At 41.3% G+C, this 16,516-nt stretch overlaps 1 protein-coding gene across 1 annotated transcript in view; it reads left to right on the forward strand.

Annotated features, from left to right (window-relative positions):
- The first annotated feature begins 2,292 nt into the window (after positions 1-2,292).
- Positions 2,293-16,516, forward strand: part of LOC124278065 (interaptin-like) — a 280,656-nt gene continuing 266,432 nt past the window's right edge. Inside the window, exons 1-7 of the mRNA XM_046713822.1 lie at positions 2,293-2,701; positions 3,778-3,935; positions 7,433-7,458; positions 8,427-8,475; positions 9,504-9,517; positions 9,898-9,940; positions 10,625-10,659. Of these exons, the coding sequence (XP_046569778.1) occupies positions 3,782-3,935; positions 7,433-7,458; positions 8,427-8,475; positions 9,504-9,517; positions 9,898-9,940; positions 10,625-10,659 (321 nt within the window). The 5' untranslated portion in view covers positions 2,293-2,701; positions 3,778-3,781. The remainder of the gene's footprint in view (positions 2,702-3,777; positions 3,936-7,432; positions 7,459-8,426; positions 8,476-9,503; positions 9,518-9,897; positions 9,941-10,624; positions 10,660-16,516) is intronic.

Below are 16,516 nucleotides of genomic sequence, written 5' to 3' on the forward strand. Positions count from 1 at the left end.
GCAATGATTCATAAACACATGCTCTTTGTAAGGTCGGAATCTTGCAATGATTCATAAACACATGCTGTTTGTAAGGTCGGAATCTTGAAATGATTCACAAACACATGCTCTTTATACGGTCGTAATCTTGCAATGATTCACAAACACATGCTCTTTGTACGGTCGTAATCTTGCAATGATTCACAAACACATGCTCTTTATACGGTCGTAATCTTGCAATGATTCATAAACACATGCTCTTTATACGGTCGTAATCTTGCAATGATTCACAAACACATGCTGTTTGTAAGGTCGGAATCTTGCAATGATTCACAAACACATGCTCTTTATACGGTTGTAATCTTGCAATGATTCACAAACACATGCTCTTTATACGGTCGTAATCTGGCAATGATTCATAAACACATGCTCTTTGTAAGGTCGGAATCTTGCAATGATTCATAAACACATGCTCTTTGTAAGGTCGGAATCTTGCAATGATTCATAAACACATGCTCTTTGTAAGGTCGGAATCTTGAAATGATTCACAAACACATGCTCTTTATACGGTCGGAATCTTGCAATGATTCACAAACACATGCTCTTTGTACGGTCGGAATCTTGCAATGATTCACAAACACATGCTCTTTGTAAGGTCGGAATCTTGCAATGATTCATAAACACATGCTCTTTGTACGGTCGGAATCTTGCAATCGACCCTGCCTTCATCAGATATTTCTCCTGGTTACAGCCTGAATTGTAGTAGTTGGGTAGTATATAAACAAATGTAAAGTTTGTTGTTGAAACTGCCCCTAAGTATTACTCAGCCATATGACCAGACAATCCAGTCCCATCTGAGAATCTGATCTCAAATCTGTCGTCTCAGAACACATTGTGAAAAATCCAAATCACTCTATCAACTGGCAACACACTGACATCGTTGCTTCCAACATGAGCAATTGGCGCAAAAGAAAACTTCGAGTCAATCAACATAAGAAGATTAGTGCCTGAGACCAGCAGAGATCAGGGGTTAACCTCCCCTGAGACCAGCAGAGATCAGGGGGTTAAGCTCCCCTGAGACCAGCAGACATCAAGGGGTTAACCTCCCCTGAGACCAGCAGACATCAAGGGGTTAACCTCCCCTGAGACCAGCAGAGATCAAGGGTTAACCTCCCCTGAGACCAGCAGACATCAAGGGGTTAACCTCCCCTGAGACCAGCAGAGATCAAGGGGTTAACCTCCCCTGAGACCAGCAGAGATCAAGGGGTTAACCTCCCCTGAGACCAGCAGAGATCAAGGGGTTAACCTCCCCTGCGACCAGCAGAGATCAAGGGGATAACCTCCCCTGAGACCAGCAGGCATCAAGGGGTTAACCTCCCCTGAGACCAGCAGAGATCAAGGGGTTAACCTCCCCTGAGACCAGCAGAGATCAAGGGGTTAACCTCCCCTGAGACCAGCAGAGATCAAGGGGTTAACCTCCCCTGAGACCAGCAGAGATCAAGGGGTTAACCTCCCCTGAGACCAGCAGACATCAAGGGGTTAACCTCCCCTGAGACCAGCAGAGATCAAGGGGTTAACCTCCCCTGAGACCAGCAGACATCAAGGGGTTAACCTCCCCTGAGACCAGCAGAGATCAAGGGGTTTACTTCCCCTGAGACCAGCAGAGATCAAGGGGTTAACCTCCCCTGAGACCAGCAGAGATCAAGGGGTTAACCTCCTCAGCGCCTGGTACATCAACCAGAAATCATAGACTCTCAAACTCAATCTACTTTAATCACTCTGCTATGTAAACACACCCCTTGCCCATATTGTAAAAACACACCCTATCATTGTATTTTGTTCTTCCATCTCACTGAACTGTTTGTACATACGTAATTACATCTCCCACTTCCCTCGCACTTGTATATACTTAATTTACATATCTGGCTTCCTGTTCAATAAATAAATATATAAACTAAAATAACACTACATATATAGTGTTATATACTGTACTGTATGTATATAGACCTCACTGGGAGCGTACAGTATACATATACTGTACTGTATGTATATATACCTCACTGGGAGTGTACAGTATACATATACTGTACTGTATTTTCTATATCCCGCCGTTTCCATGTAAGAATACATTCAAGATACATTATGGAATCTAACCGCCAGTAAAACAATGTTGTTTACTTGTAAATCAATATACGGAATCATCCCCCATAGCGAGTGACACCGGGTGTCAGTATAGCAGAAAGAAGGGGGATTACCTGCACTTGCTACTCTACTCTGCCCTGTCCTGTCGTGATGTATACAGCCATTTACTTCAATGCGCATCGTGCTACTGTGTAGTGTCAGGGTCCACTAACTCCAGCCTGGCGGTGTCGTTGTCGTCTCTGTGCACTCCCGGTTAGGTGACTGTCTCAACCTTCTTATAGAACACGGAAAGGGACGGGTTTTACCGAATGAGTCTGAAGGCTGTAATGGTGTTGCATTGTGTTGGGGGATTAGCTCTGCACACCACTGTTTGTCTATACCAACTCCGTCCCACACCCGTCTAACTTCGTTCAACACCCGTCTAACTCCGTGTACCACCGTCTAACTTCGTTCAGTATACAGCAGTGTGTTGCTGTTGTGTGGCAAGGTCAACTTTGTGCAGTGTTTTACTGAGGCCTTCTTTGCCGCTGCACATTAGACCTGTGTTTGTGTGGCGTTCTGATCTCGGAGAAGATACCTGGTAAGTCACCTTGCCTGTACGTCTGTCCTAGATAAAAGCATTCCAGTACATTTTGTTTTTTCGCCTTAACGAATCACTGATAAATAGATTTCAGTATGATTAATTTACTAAATTCCATTTTAAGTTGAATTTGACCTGAAACTCGCGGGACGTCATTGGGGACCTCCCCTCCCATTCCACCCAGACCTCGTCACTGCCAGCATAACGAACAAGTAAACCAACATACAGCAAAACACTTTGCATGACATTTGATGTCACGTATCGCACGTGCACTTTGTGCACATTGACCTTACTCACTTTTTTGGATGATCTTTCACACCTGAAGGTCACACACCTGAAGGCCACACACCTGATATTGAAAATTGAAGAACGGTTGATTATTCTCTAGCCTCTGAATGTTGTGGGAAACACGATAATTTCAACTTAAATTGCGAGTACGTCATGCCACGGTTTACAGAAAAACCAGCCTCTCCGCGCTGTGGTTATGCTGTAGACTGGAATGGCCCAACATGCAGGGCTGCGAGAAGGCTGACTACATGCGTCATAACGTGACGTCATGCAACACGTCATACTATATCACCAGGTCGCGTCAAGGACTAAGAAGCGGGAACTAGCATGAGCTAGGGAAACCTCTAAAGAATGTATTGCATACAGGACCATAATTCTTAATGTCAACTTGGGACTGTGATCGAGATTTTATGCACTGTCCAAGGATATCCCAGAAATGTTCGATGGGCGACAAGACTGGTCTGAGTGCTGGCCATGGTAAAATGGTTAAGTTCTCCTGCTTGAGGTGCTCAGTAATAACACCAGCCCTGTGTGCCATTACATTGTCGTCATGAGATACAAAACGACGTCCATGATGGCGAGCAAATGGCAACACGTGTGCCTCCAGCTGCAGGCCTGTGAGTAACATGTAAAGGTGTTCATCCAGTCACAGAAGACTTGTGTGTCCTGTGGAATTCCCACGACCTTTTGATGTTCGTGAGTGCATTACACATTATAGAGCTTGTTCCTATGTGCTGCTTCCATACATTTGATTGTTTGAAATAATTATCTTGATACATATGTTGCAGAAATATGGGAGGTCTATACAGTTATTTGTTCGGCAGACAAGAAGGGAGATGTGAATCCAGACACCAAACTGTCACCGTGACAGGGGTGGGCGGAGAAGACACTGAAGCAAATACGGTGTACGCCACAGGAATTCACAATGAAACCATCATCAACCCAGGTATACACATTATATATACAGCTAAATACAGACCTCCTCTGTTGTGACGGCGTCAGTTTCACTTCTGGAGATTCCCATAACCAACGAGTGGCATTTAGCAGGGAAAACCAAATGTAACAAACCTTGTATTTTAATCAAGTGCCATATATAGATATGAGGTATATCTTACCTAGCCACGTTGGCATTTCTGGGAACACAATGGCTGATATTGCTGCTAAGGCAGCACTCAACAAATCTGTGACACCACTTCTGATCCCATTCTCTGATTACAAAGCTGCTATAAGATCTTATATCCGTGATCTGATGCAAAAGAAGTGGGACACCCAAGTAGGTATAAATAAATTACATGAAATAAAACCTTATATCGGTTACACTTACTTGGGTTGTCAGTCCAGATTTGAAGAGGTCATCATGCGACGATGTCGTATTGGCCATACAAGGTACACTCACAAATATTTGTTAAATGGTGAAGATCCTCCGTTTTGTATCCCTTGTGATGAGAGAGTCACAGTCAAGCATCTCCTGCTTGACTGTGTTGAATTCTCCATCATAAGGGATAAATATTTCAATGTTAAAACTGTTATGGATCTTTTTAATTCTGTTCATCTTCATTTAATTCTTGTTTTTTTTAAAGAAATTGATTTCATTAATGAATTTTGATTAATATGTTCGGTATATAGCTGTGTTTTAATGATTGGTAGTTTGATTAGTAACTTAGATTGTTAGTGGCTGTACTCTCAAGGGGGCTTGAAGTATCGTAAAAATATTGTCCCCCTGAGAGGGTACGTAAGTCCCAAAACTTCGAAAGTCAATTTAAACTTACCAGGATTTTTAAACGTAGCATTTTTGTCATTTTAATTGTAGCTAACATTTCTTACAATCGCCAGCAGCTGAAGGGATGGTGTAAATCCAACTAGGGTCCATGCAGGTAGCCAAGGTACTGTAAGTCCCCATGGTCCCTAGTATGGTGATCGACCTTCAGTTGTTGGCGATCTATAGCCTGTTTTTATCTTGTATTGTCCTAATAGGGCTATTAGTTTTAACCTTCCACACTAGTTTTAAATCTTATTGTGATATTCTAGTTGTTTTACTGTCCTTCGTTGACAGGGTTTTATATATAATATGTCTGTATTACAAAGTTAGAACTAGTTTTAGTCACGATATGGCTGAAATATTGCCGATGTGACTTTAAATCTTAACTCACTCACTCACTCACTCAGGTATATCAGATATATAATCTAGAGACCCAGCAAGAACTTTCAAGAGAATATGAAGGCTTCCCCACACTGCAGCCTTCTGCATTACCCAGAGTGTCAGAAGGGCTGTGCTCCCGGAGGAGAACCCGGGCACTCTCCTGATCTGCGCCAAGAGATCAGGAGGTACCAAATCAAGGGCACCGAGAACATTTGGGAGCCTGACGATAGTGTACTTGGTCTGCAAGCGACACATTTCAAAGGCGAGGTCTGAATATTTAGCATGCTTTTCCTAAATCTTACCAATCTTAAATAAATTCATTGGTTTTATCAAAAAGCACAAGATCAAGTTTGTTGGCTGCAATTCCTCTCAGGCTGTATATAGGCCTGTTTCATAGACGTTTGAAAGCATCATTTTCCATGACGTCCTGGACATGTTTAAGGTCGCACCATGGATAGACCTCAGAGTCAAGGCCACAGGCATGGCGGAGACGGTAGTAAAAGCATCAAGCCATGCCATCATGTCGTTTAAGATATGCTGTTTGTGCAAAGGAAGGGCATCCACTGACAGGGTATTGGACAATCTCTGTATTTTCTTTAAGAAGCACACTTAGGCGATTGCGAGTTGGAAGTCACCAGTCTTGGACAGCGATCAGTTTCACATTTAAGACCAGCTGACGTAATCCAGGCAAAGGAGTCGGTGGGATTGCTATTCTGTTCCACACACTGCATATGTACAAGGTGCAGTGGTTTCTCAGAAAGCTTCTCCACAAATGACCGACTCTTGGCAGACTTGGTGAATAACTTTACCTGGTTTACTCCAATTGCTGTACCGTCCAGTAGTACATCGCCATCGACAAAATCAATCTCAAATTCAGATTCTGTCCAAAAACATTGGCACGCTTAAAATAGCTGTGAGATTCCTTGCTTTCATCATGAGTCTTGGCATGCATCACCAGAGGATCATCCGATAAATAAATATGTGCAAAAGTACACAATCAAATTCCATCATGAAAAGTCTCCATATTAATCAAACCCCGACCTCCAGAATGTGCTTGGCATATATAAACGATTAAGAGAGGACCGAGGGTGGTGGGTTCTGTTATCAGACATGATCCTTCTGGTGAGGCGGTCAAAACTCTGGATGTCTTCTTTTTTCCAATCAACTACTCCAAAGGAATAGGAAAGGTCTGACACAGCAAAAGTATTGGTGGCTTTGACCTTGTTTCGAGCATTTAGCTCTGAACTTGAATCTGGGCATTCTGAAGCTTGTCTCGAACTTGCATTCCAAGATAGGTGTAGGCCTGATCTTCCACAAGATGCTCAATAATTCCTCCCCCCACTGTAACCTGACCGATCCATCATTAGTTACCTTGCCTCGTTACTGATGAAGAGTATTCATTTGTCGATTCCAAATGTCATACCAATATCATTAGAAAAAAACACGACAAGGAGAACCTGTTCTTTCAAACTGGTATCTCCTTTGGCAAGGAGCTCGATGTGTAAGTGGTGCTGGAGATCTGGGCTGAGACGGTCCGGGGTGATAACCTTCCTCTCTACTGAGCAGAAAACTCAAAGGATTTAAAAACAAACAAAAGCAGAATAGGTCTGCACCTGCCCTTGAGAGTACATCGCAAGTTGAGTCGACCTCATAAAAGACTTTAGCAAATCAAGTAGTCGCTCAGGGAGGTCAATACAAGTCGTATGCTTTCTTGTAGTCAATCCAGCACATGGAGAGGTTTACGGTGAGTTAACCTCTTCCAAAATTATTTTCCATACAAGAAGTTGATCCTTGCAACCCCAGCTTATTATTATATGGGTATTTAGATAGCTCCATATTCCATTCCATCTACATGCATGCTGAAAACGCTCTGTATTTTGCCTCGATGTCTTAACGGCAAATCGCATTTTTAAACTCAGCTCCCTGGGGATCATGCAACTCTTACAGCCACCAATTAATTGCGGCTTTCCCACTCTAACGGGGTTCGTATCCACAGCTGGGACACATAGTCACAGTACTTTGTTCAAGTATTACTTACGTTTCCTGTACCCACAACTAGGTGTTTGCACGTATTCATGTGGCCATCATCTGGCTATTTACTAACGGATCCGTGGGGTTGTGTACTGTGCACAAGGGATTGTGACAACACTGAAAGAGTCTGCACACAAAGTTGTTGCACCCAGTCACAGGTGGGCTCGATCCCGCCATCCCCAAGCTCGATTTGATATACTGGGATTGATATACTCAGGTAAGATATTTGTATACTCATTGTTTAATTCACCACAAATTGTTATTGTTTACAGACACGGAGGCAGCTTTAGAAGAGAAGGTAAGTATTCTACACTTTAATTGCTAATGCGCTAATTAACTGTTAATGATAGTTGTGACAGAGTTCTTAGCTAGTGACATGTTAGTGCCAATAATGTTTGGATGGCCATAATTACGAAGACTATGCAGTTTTGATTGTGCTCACAGCCTAATCAGCCACTTGGTAATTCCAATAGCATGGTTTAGCAGTGTGGAGAATGGTATGAAAGTTAAATATTTTCTTAGTTTCGGAGGTGTAATTATTGTTGTGGCTTATATTGTTACACATTGTCATTGGGAACCTCGGATGACAGACGTCGAGGGAGGATCATGTCTACAAAGACCGATGATTTGTACATCCATGTCTGTCATGTTTCGGAGTAGGATAGCTGCTCTCAGGCATTGTTTTGACTTGCACGATATGTCCCCATGTATTTTCAGCTGACCAACTGACTTACATTTGCTTGTGTTTGTGACAGATGTCGCCATTGGGCAGGATAATTTCTCTTTTCTACAAAACACCGGTCATCATCACAACTTAACATTGATTCGAAAACTCATGTTCATGCAAAGTTGGAATTGCACAAATGACGTTTTCTGTTAGTAGAGATTTCGCATGAACTTGGAAAGTATGTCATATTTGTATGAATATCAGACCACAAAATAAACAACATTCTTTTTGTTCGACCTACAATGGAAACATGAAAACTGCTCTGTATCTCACCATGAGTATGGTGTTACAAACGCGGAACAGCCAATTTACCTCACGCATTTAGGCAGTCATTAACTGCATTGTCGTTACTTAAAATCTGCTCCAATAATTGGAAAACGATTTTACATTACGTCTTGGAAAGTATCCTTTGGTGATTACAATCACTGCATGTAAGGGCTCCATAACCATTGGATGCATAGGCAACGGCGGTGTTTATATGAACACATAGATTAATGGAAATAACCCTTTGATTAAAAATATGCCATTTCTGTTTACAGCTCAGCACTTTAGGAAACAAAATACAGAACCATCAACGCCAACTGAATGGTTCGTATTCATAAAGTGGAAACAGCACGTTACTTCTCTGATTGTGTGACTGAGTGAGTTGCCCTCTGACTGTGTGACTGAGTGAGTTGGTTCTAGGGCAGGTCCTCTCACTGCATGACTGAGTGTGTTGGTTCTAGGGCTGATCCACTGGCTGTGGGACTGAGTGAGTTGCCCTCTGACTGTGTGACTGAGGGAGTTTGTTCTAGGTCAGGTCCTCTGACTGTGTGACTGAGTGAGGTGGTTCAAGGGCAAGTCCTCTGACTGTGTGACTGTGTGAGTTGGTTCTAGGGCAAGTCCTCTGACTGTGTGACTGTGTGAGTTGGTTCTAGGGCAGGTCCTCTGACTGTGTGACTGAGTGAGTTGGTTCCAGGGCAGGTCCTCTGACTGTGTGACTGAGTGAGTTGGTTCTAGGTCAGGTCCTCTGACTGTGTGACTGAGTGAGTCGGTTCTAGGGCAGGTCCTCTCACTGTGTGACTGAGTGAGTTGGTTCTAGGGCAGGTCCTCTGACTGTGTGACTGAGTGAGTCGGTTCTAGGGCAAGTCCTCTGACTGTGTGACTGAGTGAGTCGGTTCTAGGGCAGGTCCTCTACCTTTTTTCTTCTGAGTGGTATAAAAGATCGAATATGATGGATTTCACTCTACCGGGATTGGCATACAAATGGTCCAAAGTGTACAGTTATATCATGCTGTGTCAGCTTACAGTGGAGATAAGACGATAGGGGATGGAGGTGGTTACTGTAGTACATGGTATTTTATCCTTCTGTATCCTTCTGATTATGGACACATAATCAGGGCGAGTCTGCGATCTTCCGTATTATTCTGGATCACTGAATGCTTGTTAATCAGCAGAGATCTGTATGTGTACATGTTATAGTTCAGTTATTCAGAGAAGGTGAACTACACATTTCATCATTTTATTTAATCCACATGCGTCGAGAAATGCGCTTTACAAATAGATTATTTATTTGTTTGTTTATTATATAAATATGTGATGTTACGTTTCACATGAAATTGTGTGTGTTTTTGCAGAAAGGGATTCACAGGTGAGTAGACGTTTCATGTTGCAATGGACTTACGGCTAACATTTCCAGGTGAGAGAGTGGAAACAGTTAAAGTGTTAAATCATATGTGATAATATAGTTATTATTTTGTTCTTTTCAGGCAGGATTAAATACAGTTTCAAATATTTCTTATTCATGTATGCTTTTGTTTCGTCACGATATGGTAGACAATGTGAGACAAAATTTGAACTCACTCTGTGTAATAGATGTTTACATCTGGGGCACTGACTAGATGTATTTAATATTTAGCCATCCAACATTTAACCAGTACCAAAATGTTGTCTGTCGAATACTGTATTCTGCATGAAAAAGTTATTTTAGGCTACCGACTTTGTATTTCAAATGTGTCCTGAATATTACAGATAAAGAAACTGGAAAATGACATCACCCAGCAGCAAGATAAGGGTAAGCAATGTTCTTTTGTGGGGTTTGTTTTTCTTTTCTTTTTCTTTGTTTTTTTGTTGTGTCTTTTTTTGGGGGCTTGGCTTCGTAGTGAAAATTTTTTGTTTTTCTTCTTGTGTTTTATAAGTTATAGGGATGTCGGTATTACCGAAGAAAGTTCATTTCATGATATTTTTCTCAAACCGCTGATGACAGTTATTCATTTATACATGCATTGAGAGTGAAACTTGCTCTTCCAGCAAAATTCTCGTTTAGATGTAGATATGTCAAAAACAGGAAGAAAAGAAAAAGACGAACACGTAATGTACATATGGTCGATGATAGGGCCCAGCCCATAGCTCTCTCTAAAACTAGGATACCTCTTTCTAAAAATAAAGTAATGCATTATTTTGTACATTAATCGGTTCTAGGCCATAATGTTGTTCATCAACGTGTCCTGCTCTGAAAACACCAAGATCATTATTTCACCAAAGACTATGGTACATTGTCTCAGCTATGTCGTACGTCTAATTAGTTCAACAATAAGAGAAAACAACTCCACATATAAGTTTGAGGAGCAACCCTTCTCAATAGCGTCATGCCAGTCGGGGCATGCTATTCAATTTGTATAAATTGCTAAAATATGCGAGTTTGAATTTGAAATGTTTTTCGCATGTCAATAGTTTGAGGATTTCGTTATAATTGCAGCAAAATCGAAGGACACGGAAAACATCCAAGATCAGGTAATGTAGCACTTCTCCATATAAATAGTGACACTGACACTGGCACTGTGCATTCACTGGATGTAATTAATATTGCAAGTTAAAAACTGCATCAATATATACTGCACTATGCTTAAACAGAAACTCTCAAAACATTGATGATTCTGTGAAATTCGAACAAATACGCTCTTTTAAATTTCGATTGCCCTATTCCTAAAACATGTTTTTTATCAACAGGTTTAACTTGAATAAATATTTATAGACAATGGTTTTGTGTTGTTGCATGTGGTCTTCCCAAGAGCTATCCAAAGAAGTTGTCTCACTTGAAGACAGACACACATGTTTATCAAATTTATCTCGGCCTCCACTTCAGCCTTCAAATTGTTCAAATTGTGGTAAATTGTCTAGTTGTGACCTCTGCCAACAACTTTCGCTGACAGACTTAAAAAAGTATGTGTTGGTTATTATCATGATAATAAAGTCAATTTCTATAGCGCAATATCCACGTTGCATGACATGCTCAAAGCGCTTTGAAGTAAGCAGGAAAGAGTTTTAGAGATATGCCACCCGGAAAAAATGGGTCTTGAGTAGAGTTTTAAAACTTGAGAAATGGTCACATGATTTCCGATTATCTGGCAGTTGGTTCCATTGGACTGGTGCTGTGTGGGCGAAAGACCTTTCGCCTTTGTTGATGTTTTTGGAACTTGCAGCAAGTTCTTTGTCTCGGATCACAGAGATCTAGATGGAAAGTATGGCTTGGAAAGCTCCTGCAGATAGACTGGCGCTGTACCCTGGATGCATTGGACTGTTATACACAAGGTTTTGTATATAATCCTCTCTTGTATAGGTAGCCAGTGCAGGCATCGGAGTATTGGTGTCATGTGTTCTCGTTTTGGGACACGTGGTAACAATTCTTGCTGCTGTGTTTTGTACACGCTGTAGTTTGGTGATTGATCCCTTGGGAGATCCCGTTAGTAGAACATTGCAGTACTCCAGACGGGATAATATCAATGACCTCACCAGCTTCATTTAGCATCTTTTGAGATCAGCTTGCGGATCTTGCTAATGTTACACATATGCATGTAACGCGTCTTGGCTAGTTGATTTACATGCTTCTCCGTTGACAGTTTATTGTCAAGAGTGGCACCGAGGCCTTTGACTGCAGGACTGAGGGTGATCTCGTTGCTTCTTACTGCGATGCTAGTAAGATTAGTCTTATCGCGTCTGTTCTTTGGGCAAATATGAATTGATTCTGTTGTTTTCCTCTTTGAGCTTGAGCATATTTATGTTCATCCAGGTTTTCACGCTCTAGCAACAATCAGTGGTTGTATTCATGGCTACTTTGTCGTCAGAATGCGTTGGCTTGAAAAGTGTGTACACTTGGGAAGCATCTGCATAAAAGTGGCGGAAAAGATTATGATTTTCCATGATAGATCCCAATGGTTTCATGTAGGGAGTGAATAACTGGGGTCCAAGGACAGATCCTTGAGGTACGCCATATTTCAGCATCGTTGTCATCATTGGACACAGTTTGAAATCGATTCTGAAGGTAGGACTGGAACCAGTGAAGTGCTGTTTTACATATGCCCATTTCATGCTGGAGTCAATTACGCGGTTTGTGGTGGTAGATGGTGTCGGAGGCGGCACTCAAGTGCCCAATAATTCTATCTACTCCACGGCGTAAATCATCAACAACTCGCAAGAGTGCAGTTTGAGTGCTATGGTGACATCTGTAAGCTGACTGGAATTGTTCTTGTAGACTGTGACTTGTGATGTGATCGTTTAGACGCTGCAGTACTGCTTCTTCAATAAGTTTAGAAACAAATGATAGATTCGAAACTGGTCGGTAGTTTTTAAGACTGTCCCTGTCGGGTCCTGACTTCTTATCGAGCAGAGGCTTGACTAGAGCATTCTTCATGGCAAGTGGGGACAAAGCCCGTGATAATACAGGTGTTGACAAGCCCTGTAACGACAGGCGGTAGGATGTCCGTGTTTTCACAAAGGAGTGTTGTTGGTATTGGGTCCAAGTCACATGTCGTCTTGTTCGCGCTTTTGAGAAGATTTAGAATTTCACCATCCGTCAAGGGTTTCACATTTTCACAAAAGACGGTTGTTGGTATTATTAGGGAGGCTAAGACAAGTTATTTGCCAAGAAACTGTGTCCCCGTATTTCCCTGGTGTGGTTGTCAGATAATACTGATATGCCAGTTGGTATTCAGCTGGATTCGTGGGAGATGGGCTTCCTCCGTGTCCTGTCCTGTCGGAGATCTTATGAACAAATCTATTGGATAGATTAGAGGTTATTGCAAAGAAGACAAAATACCGTGACATGCAGCAGCAGCGGCAGCAATCACATCATCAGAGAAATACCCTTGCATGCAAGTCATGGTCTGTGACTTAGCCACTGCAAACGATCCACACAACTTTGACTCTGCAGCACGAACTTCACGACCTTGTATAGTTACACCGGCAGAGGCTCAGTGATGTCCACAACTTTATCCCTATGCACTCAAACTTAGATTATGAACGAGTCCAGAACCACATGGGTTGCACGTATCACAGGGATCACAGGGACAACACAGACAGCACAGGCCGCTGAGTGTCTACTGACCCAGTTATAGAGCATCACATTACAGCCAGCCGAACAAGCTGCAGGAGAAGCGTAAACAGTTCAGATATCAGAGAATGATTGGTCATCATAGAGCGCAGTCAGCTTATAATTACAGCTCGAGACGCACAGATAACATGGATTGTACGGATTGTGCGGTTAGAGATGTCACTAGCCCTTCATCATACACAAGACGCCTTTGAGGAACTGGCTTCATCTATGGACCCATCGGAACACAACTTGGTATGTCTTTGCCGATAAGTTATTTCCACGTGATTCCACGCCCCCGATGCCAGACAAAGAAGAATTTGCAGCAGAGAAACGGGTCCGGAAGCTCCCCTTTTTTCAAGATCAGACAGAACCGAAATCCATGATATTGAAAGATTTAAATGAATTCATAACCTCACTCAAGTATCCAGATCATCTTGCACACTCAACATTGCAATGCAAAGACTCTTATACTTCAGACAACGAAACCTTACCCTTAAAATCACATTCCCCAGATGAAGATTTACAGGGATTTGCGGTAAGGATTCCAAAGCACTAAGAAAGAGAAACGAACAAGAAACTTCGATGAGCCAGTGATACACAAGGCCTAAACTACTGGGTCATATAAAGAGATGGAAAGAAGCTCCCTCCCACTGAGGCGGACGCAGCATAAGACCCATCATCTATAACATTGGAGATTGCCAGGGATACGTGGCAGATGCTTCATGGATATGTAAATATTTTGTGATAGTATGTGGAGAGCAGTATTTTACTCTCAACCCAGTTTACCTTATTAAGACACCTATACCAAAGACGTTTATGTGTACCCCCTGAGATGCAGAGTATTCTGTATTCACAACCACTAGATGATCAGATATTCAACAGCAAGTGCAATAAACATTGGAGGTTTAGAGGTGAATTTGGAGAGCAAGTTCCACAGTGCTGTGACTCTGGTTTCCTCCTCGCACGTAGCACAGCAAAAATAACCTCGTTTCCATTTTTGCGGAAACCTAATGGATACTGGGTAATGTACGTTTCCGCTAGGTTTCAGCATCCGGAAACAGACAATGTGAGTTTCCGCGTAGTTTACAAAACTGAAACTAACAAATCTAGGTTTCCGTCAGATTTCTACAACTGAAACTGTCATAATGAGTTTCCATTTAGTTTCAGGTCGCTGAAAGATTCATAACAAAATGACTTAGTTTCCGTTGTTGCGGAAACCTATTGGATACTGGGTAATGTAGGTTTCAGCTAGGTTTCTGTACCCGGATACTGACAAGTCTGTTGGTTTCAGCTTAGATGAAATGGCAAACTTAGCTTTGTGTTGTTCCATTGGGGGCTATATTAATTTACTGTTACACTTGTAAAATAATTTCTATATACAGTATCCAGCTTGGGCCCATGCAGGGAGGAAAAGCAATAGCCCATTTTTATACTGTACTGTTAAAGTGTTTATGGTTATATGTTTTTAGTGTACATTTGTGATAGACTAGTCATTTTACTGTCTTTCGCAGACAGGTAATTTTTTTTATATATATAATTCTGCCATGGTTGACAGCTGCCCAGTCCCTGGGTCCGTCACGGTCGAGGTAGCATGTGCTGCCCACCTGGTAGTCAGACCACTTACTAAAATTGTTGTCCCGAAACCGGAAGCGCTTGATTTGGAATGAATGAGGCCTCGCGAGATGTGACGGACATTGTAAAAACAAACAATTTACATAAACACATATTGCAGTTATCAGTGTTTTTCCAAGCTTGTGAAGGGTAAGCAGACTATTGGCGTGTTAACAATAGAAATGAAAAAAAACCCTAATTGACTACCCATAAGTCTTTGTTTGAAATGCCGCCATCTTTGTTCAAACGTACACGCGCGAGATTGGAAAAAACTTCGTTGTTGTTTTCAAGTAAGTCTATGAGAGTAAGGTAGTAGAAATGGCAGTCTGTATACTTGCTATAGTTTTCTTGACACATGGCAACAAACTTGACAATCGAAGCTTTGGAAACAAGGATCCGGGAACTCAAGTGATCTCAACGGAAACCCAAGACAGAGAAATTGGCAGGTAGGTTTCAGATAAAATTAATTATTCTCTTCTTATCATAGCAGTCAGTTTGCATCGAATTAAACGTTTTCGGTAGGAACCTTCATCTTACAGTAACGGTGCGCTCGCATTTCGATTTCTCCCACGGTTATTAATGTGGACATTGCATTTTGGTGTGAAATCTGTTAAAAAACAACATTATTGTTGATACCAGCTGAACATTCCATTAAAATATAACTGGAGCGGCGTTTATATAAGACACTTGGCTTGTTCACCTTTCCAGGTTATTGATGGAATAAAAATATATTTTGAGAAATTGTTATACATGTATCCAACAAGGCAACAAATATAGATGAAACCAGTAGTTCATGATATTCCGGTGGAAAATATTACCAATCGACATATGTTCATGATCCAAATGTGTGTCTCTTTTTGTTTTAGGCTATTGTGAGAAGAAGCTATTGTGGAAAAGTTCCCGGAGTACCTTGAAAATCCATTAAAAGAAATTGTTATACATGTATCCAGCAAGGCAACAAATATAGATGAAACCAGTAGTTCATGATATTCCGGTGGAAAATATTACCAATCGACATATGTTCATGATCCAAATGTGTGTCTCTTTTTGTTTTAGGCTATTGTGAGAAGAAGCTATTGTGGAAAAGTTCCCGGAGTACCTTGAAAATCCATTCAAAGTTACTTATTTAAGGTAAAAAAACTTACCCAAAGTTTTATTATTGCTCGTCATCATAATCAAGATATATGTTGGGTTTTATAAGATTAGAGACGTCAGTAATACAAAATACAATTAATTCGTTTCTTGTTCACCATTGGGTAAATCTAGCATCTAATTTCATTGTCAGGTATCTAGTACTAGCAGTAGAATTGACATAGCATACTATTATGTAGTGCATATTTGCTGCATAATCATGTCTGTCATGTTAATAGAAAACTTCTCACACCCTCGCAGTAATGCATATACATGTAGTTGATATACCACAATTACTTATTACTTGGTTTGATACATGATAATAATCAAACTTATGAATGTTTGTGTCGGATTGTAATAATCTATTATTGGACGAATGAAAATTAATTCATTTGCTTTTCTTAATAGAAACCTTTTGGATAATCTGGAGGAGCAAGACGGACGATCGACATCGGCAGATTACAGGAAAGAAAAAACACAGGAAAGATGCTAAAAGAAACAAAAGAATCTGATCTGTAAGTTCCTGAAACTGGATTA

Source organism: Haliotis rubra, unplaced genomic scaffold (assembly GCF_003918875.1).
Source record: "Haliotis rubra isolate DU_JTF1 unplaced genomic scaffold, ASM391887v1 Scf230, whole genome shotgun sequence".
Taxonomy (NCBI): Eukaryota; Metazoa; Mollusca; class Gastropoda; order Lepetellida; family Haliotidae; genus Haliotis; species Haliotis rubra.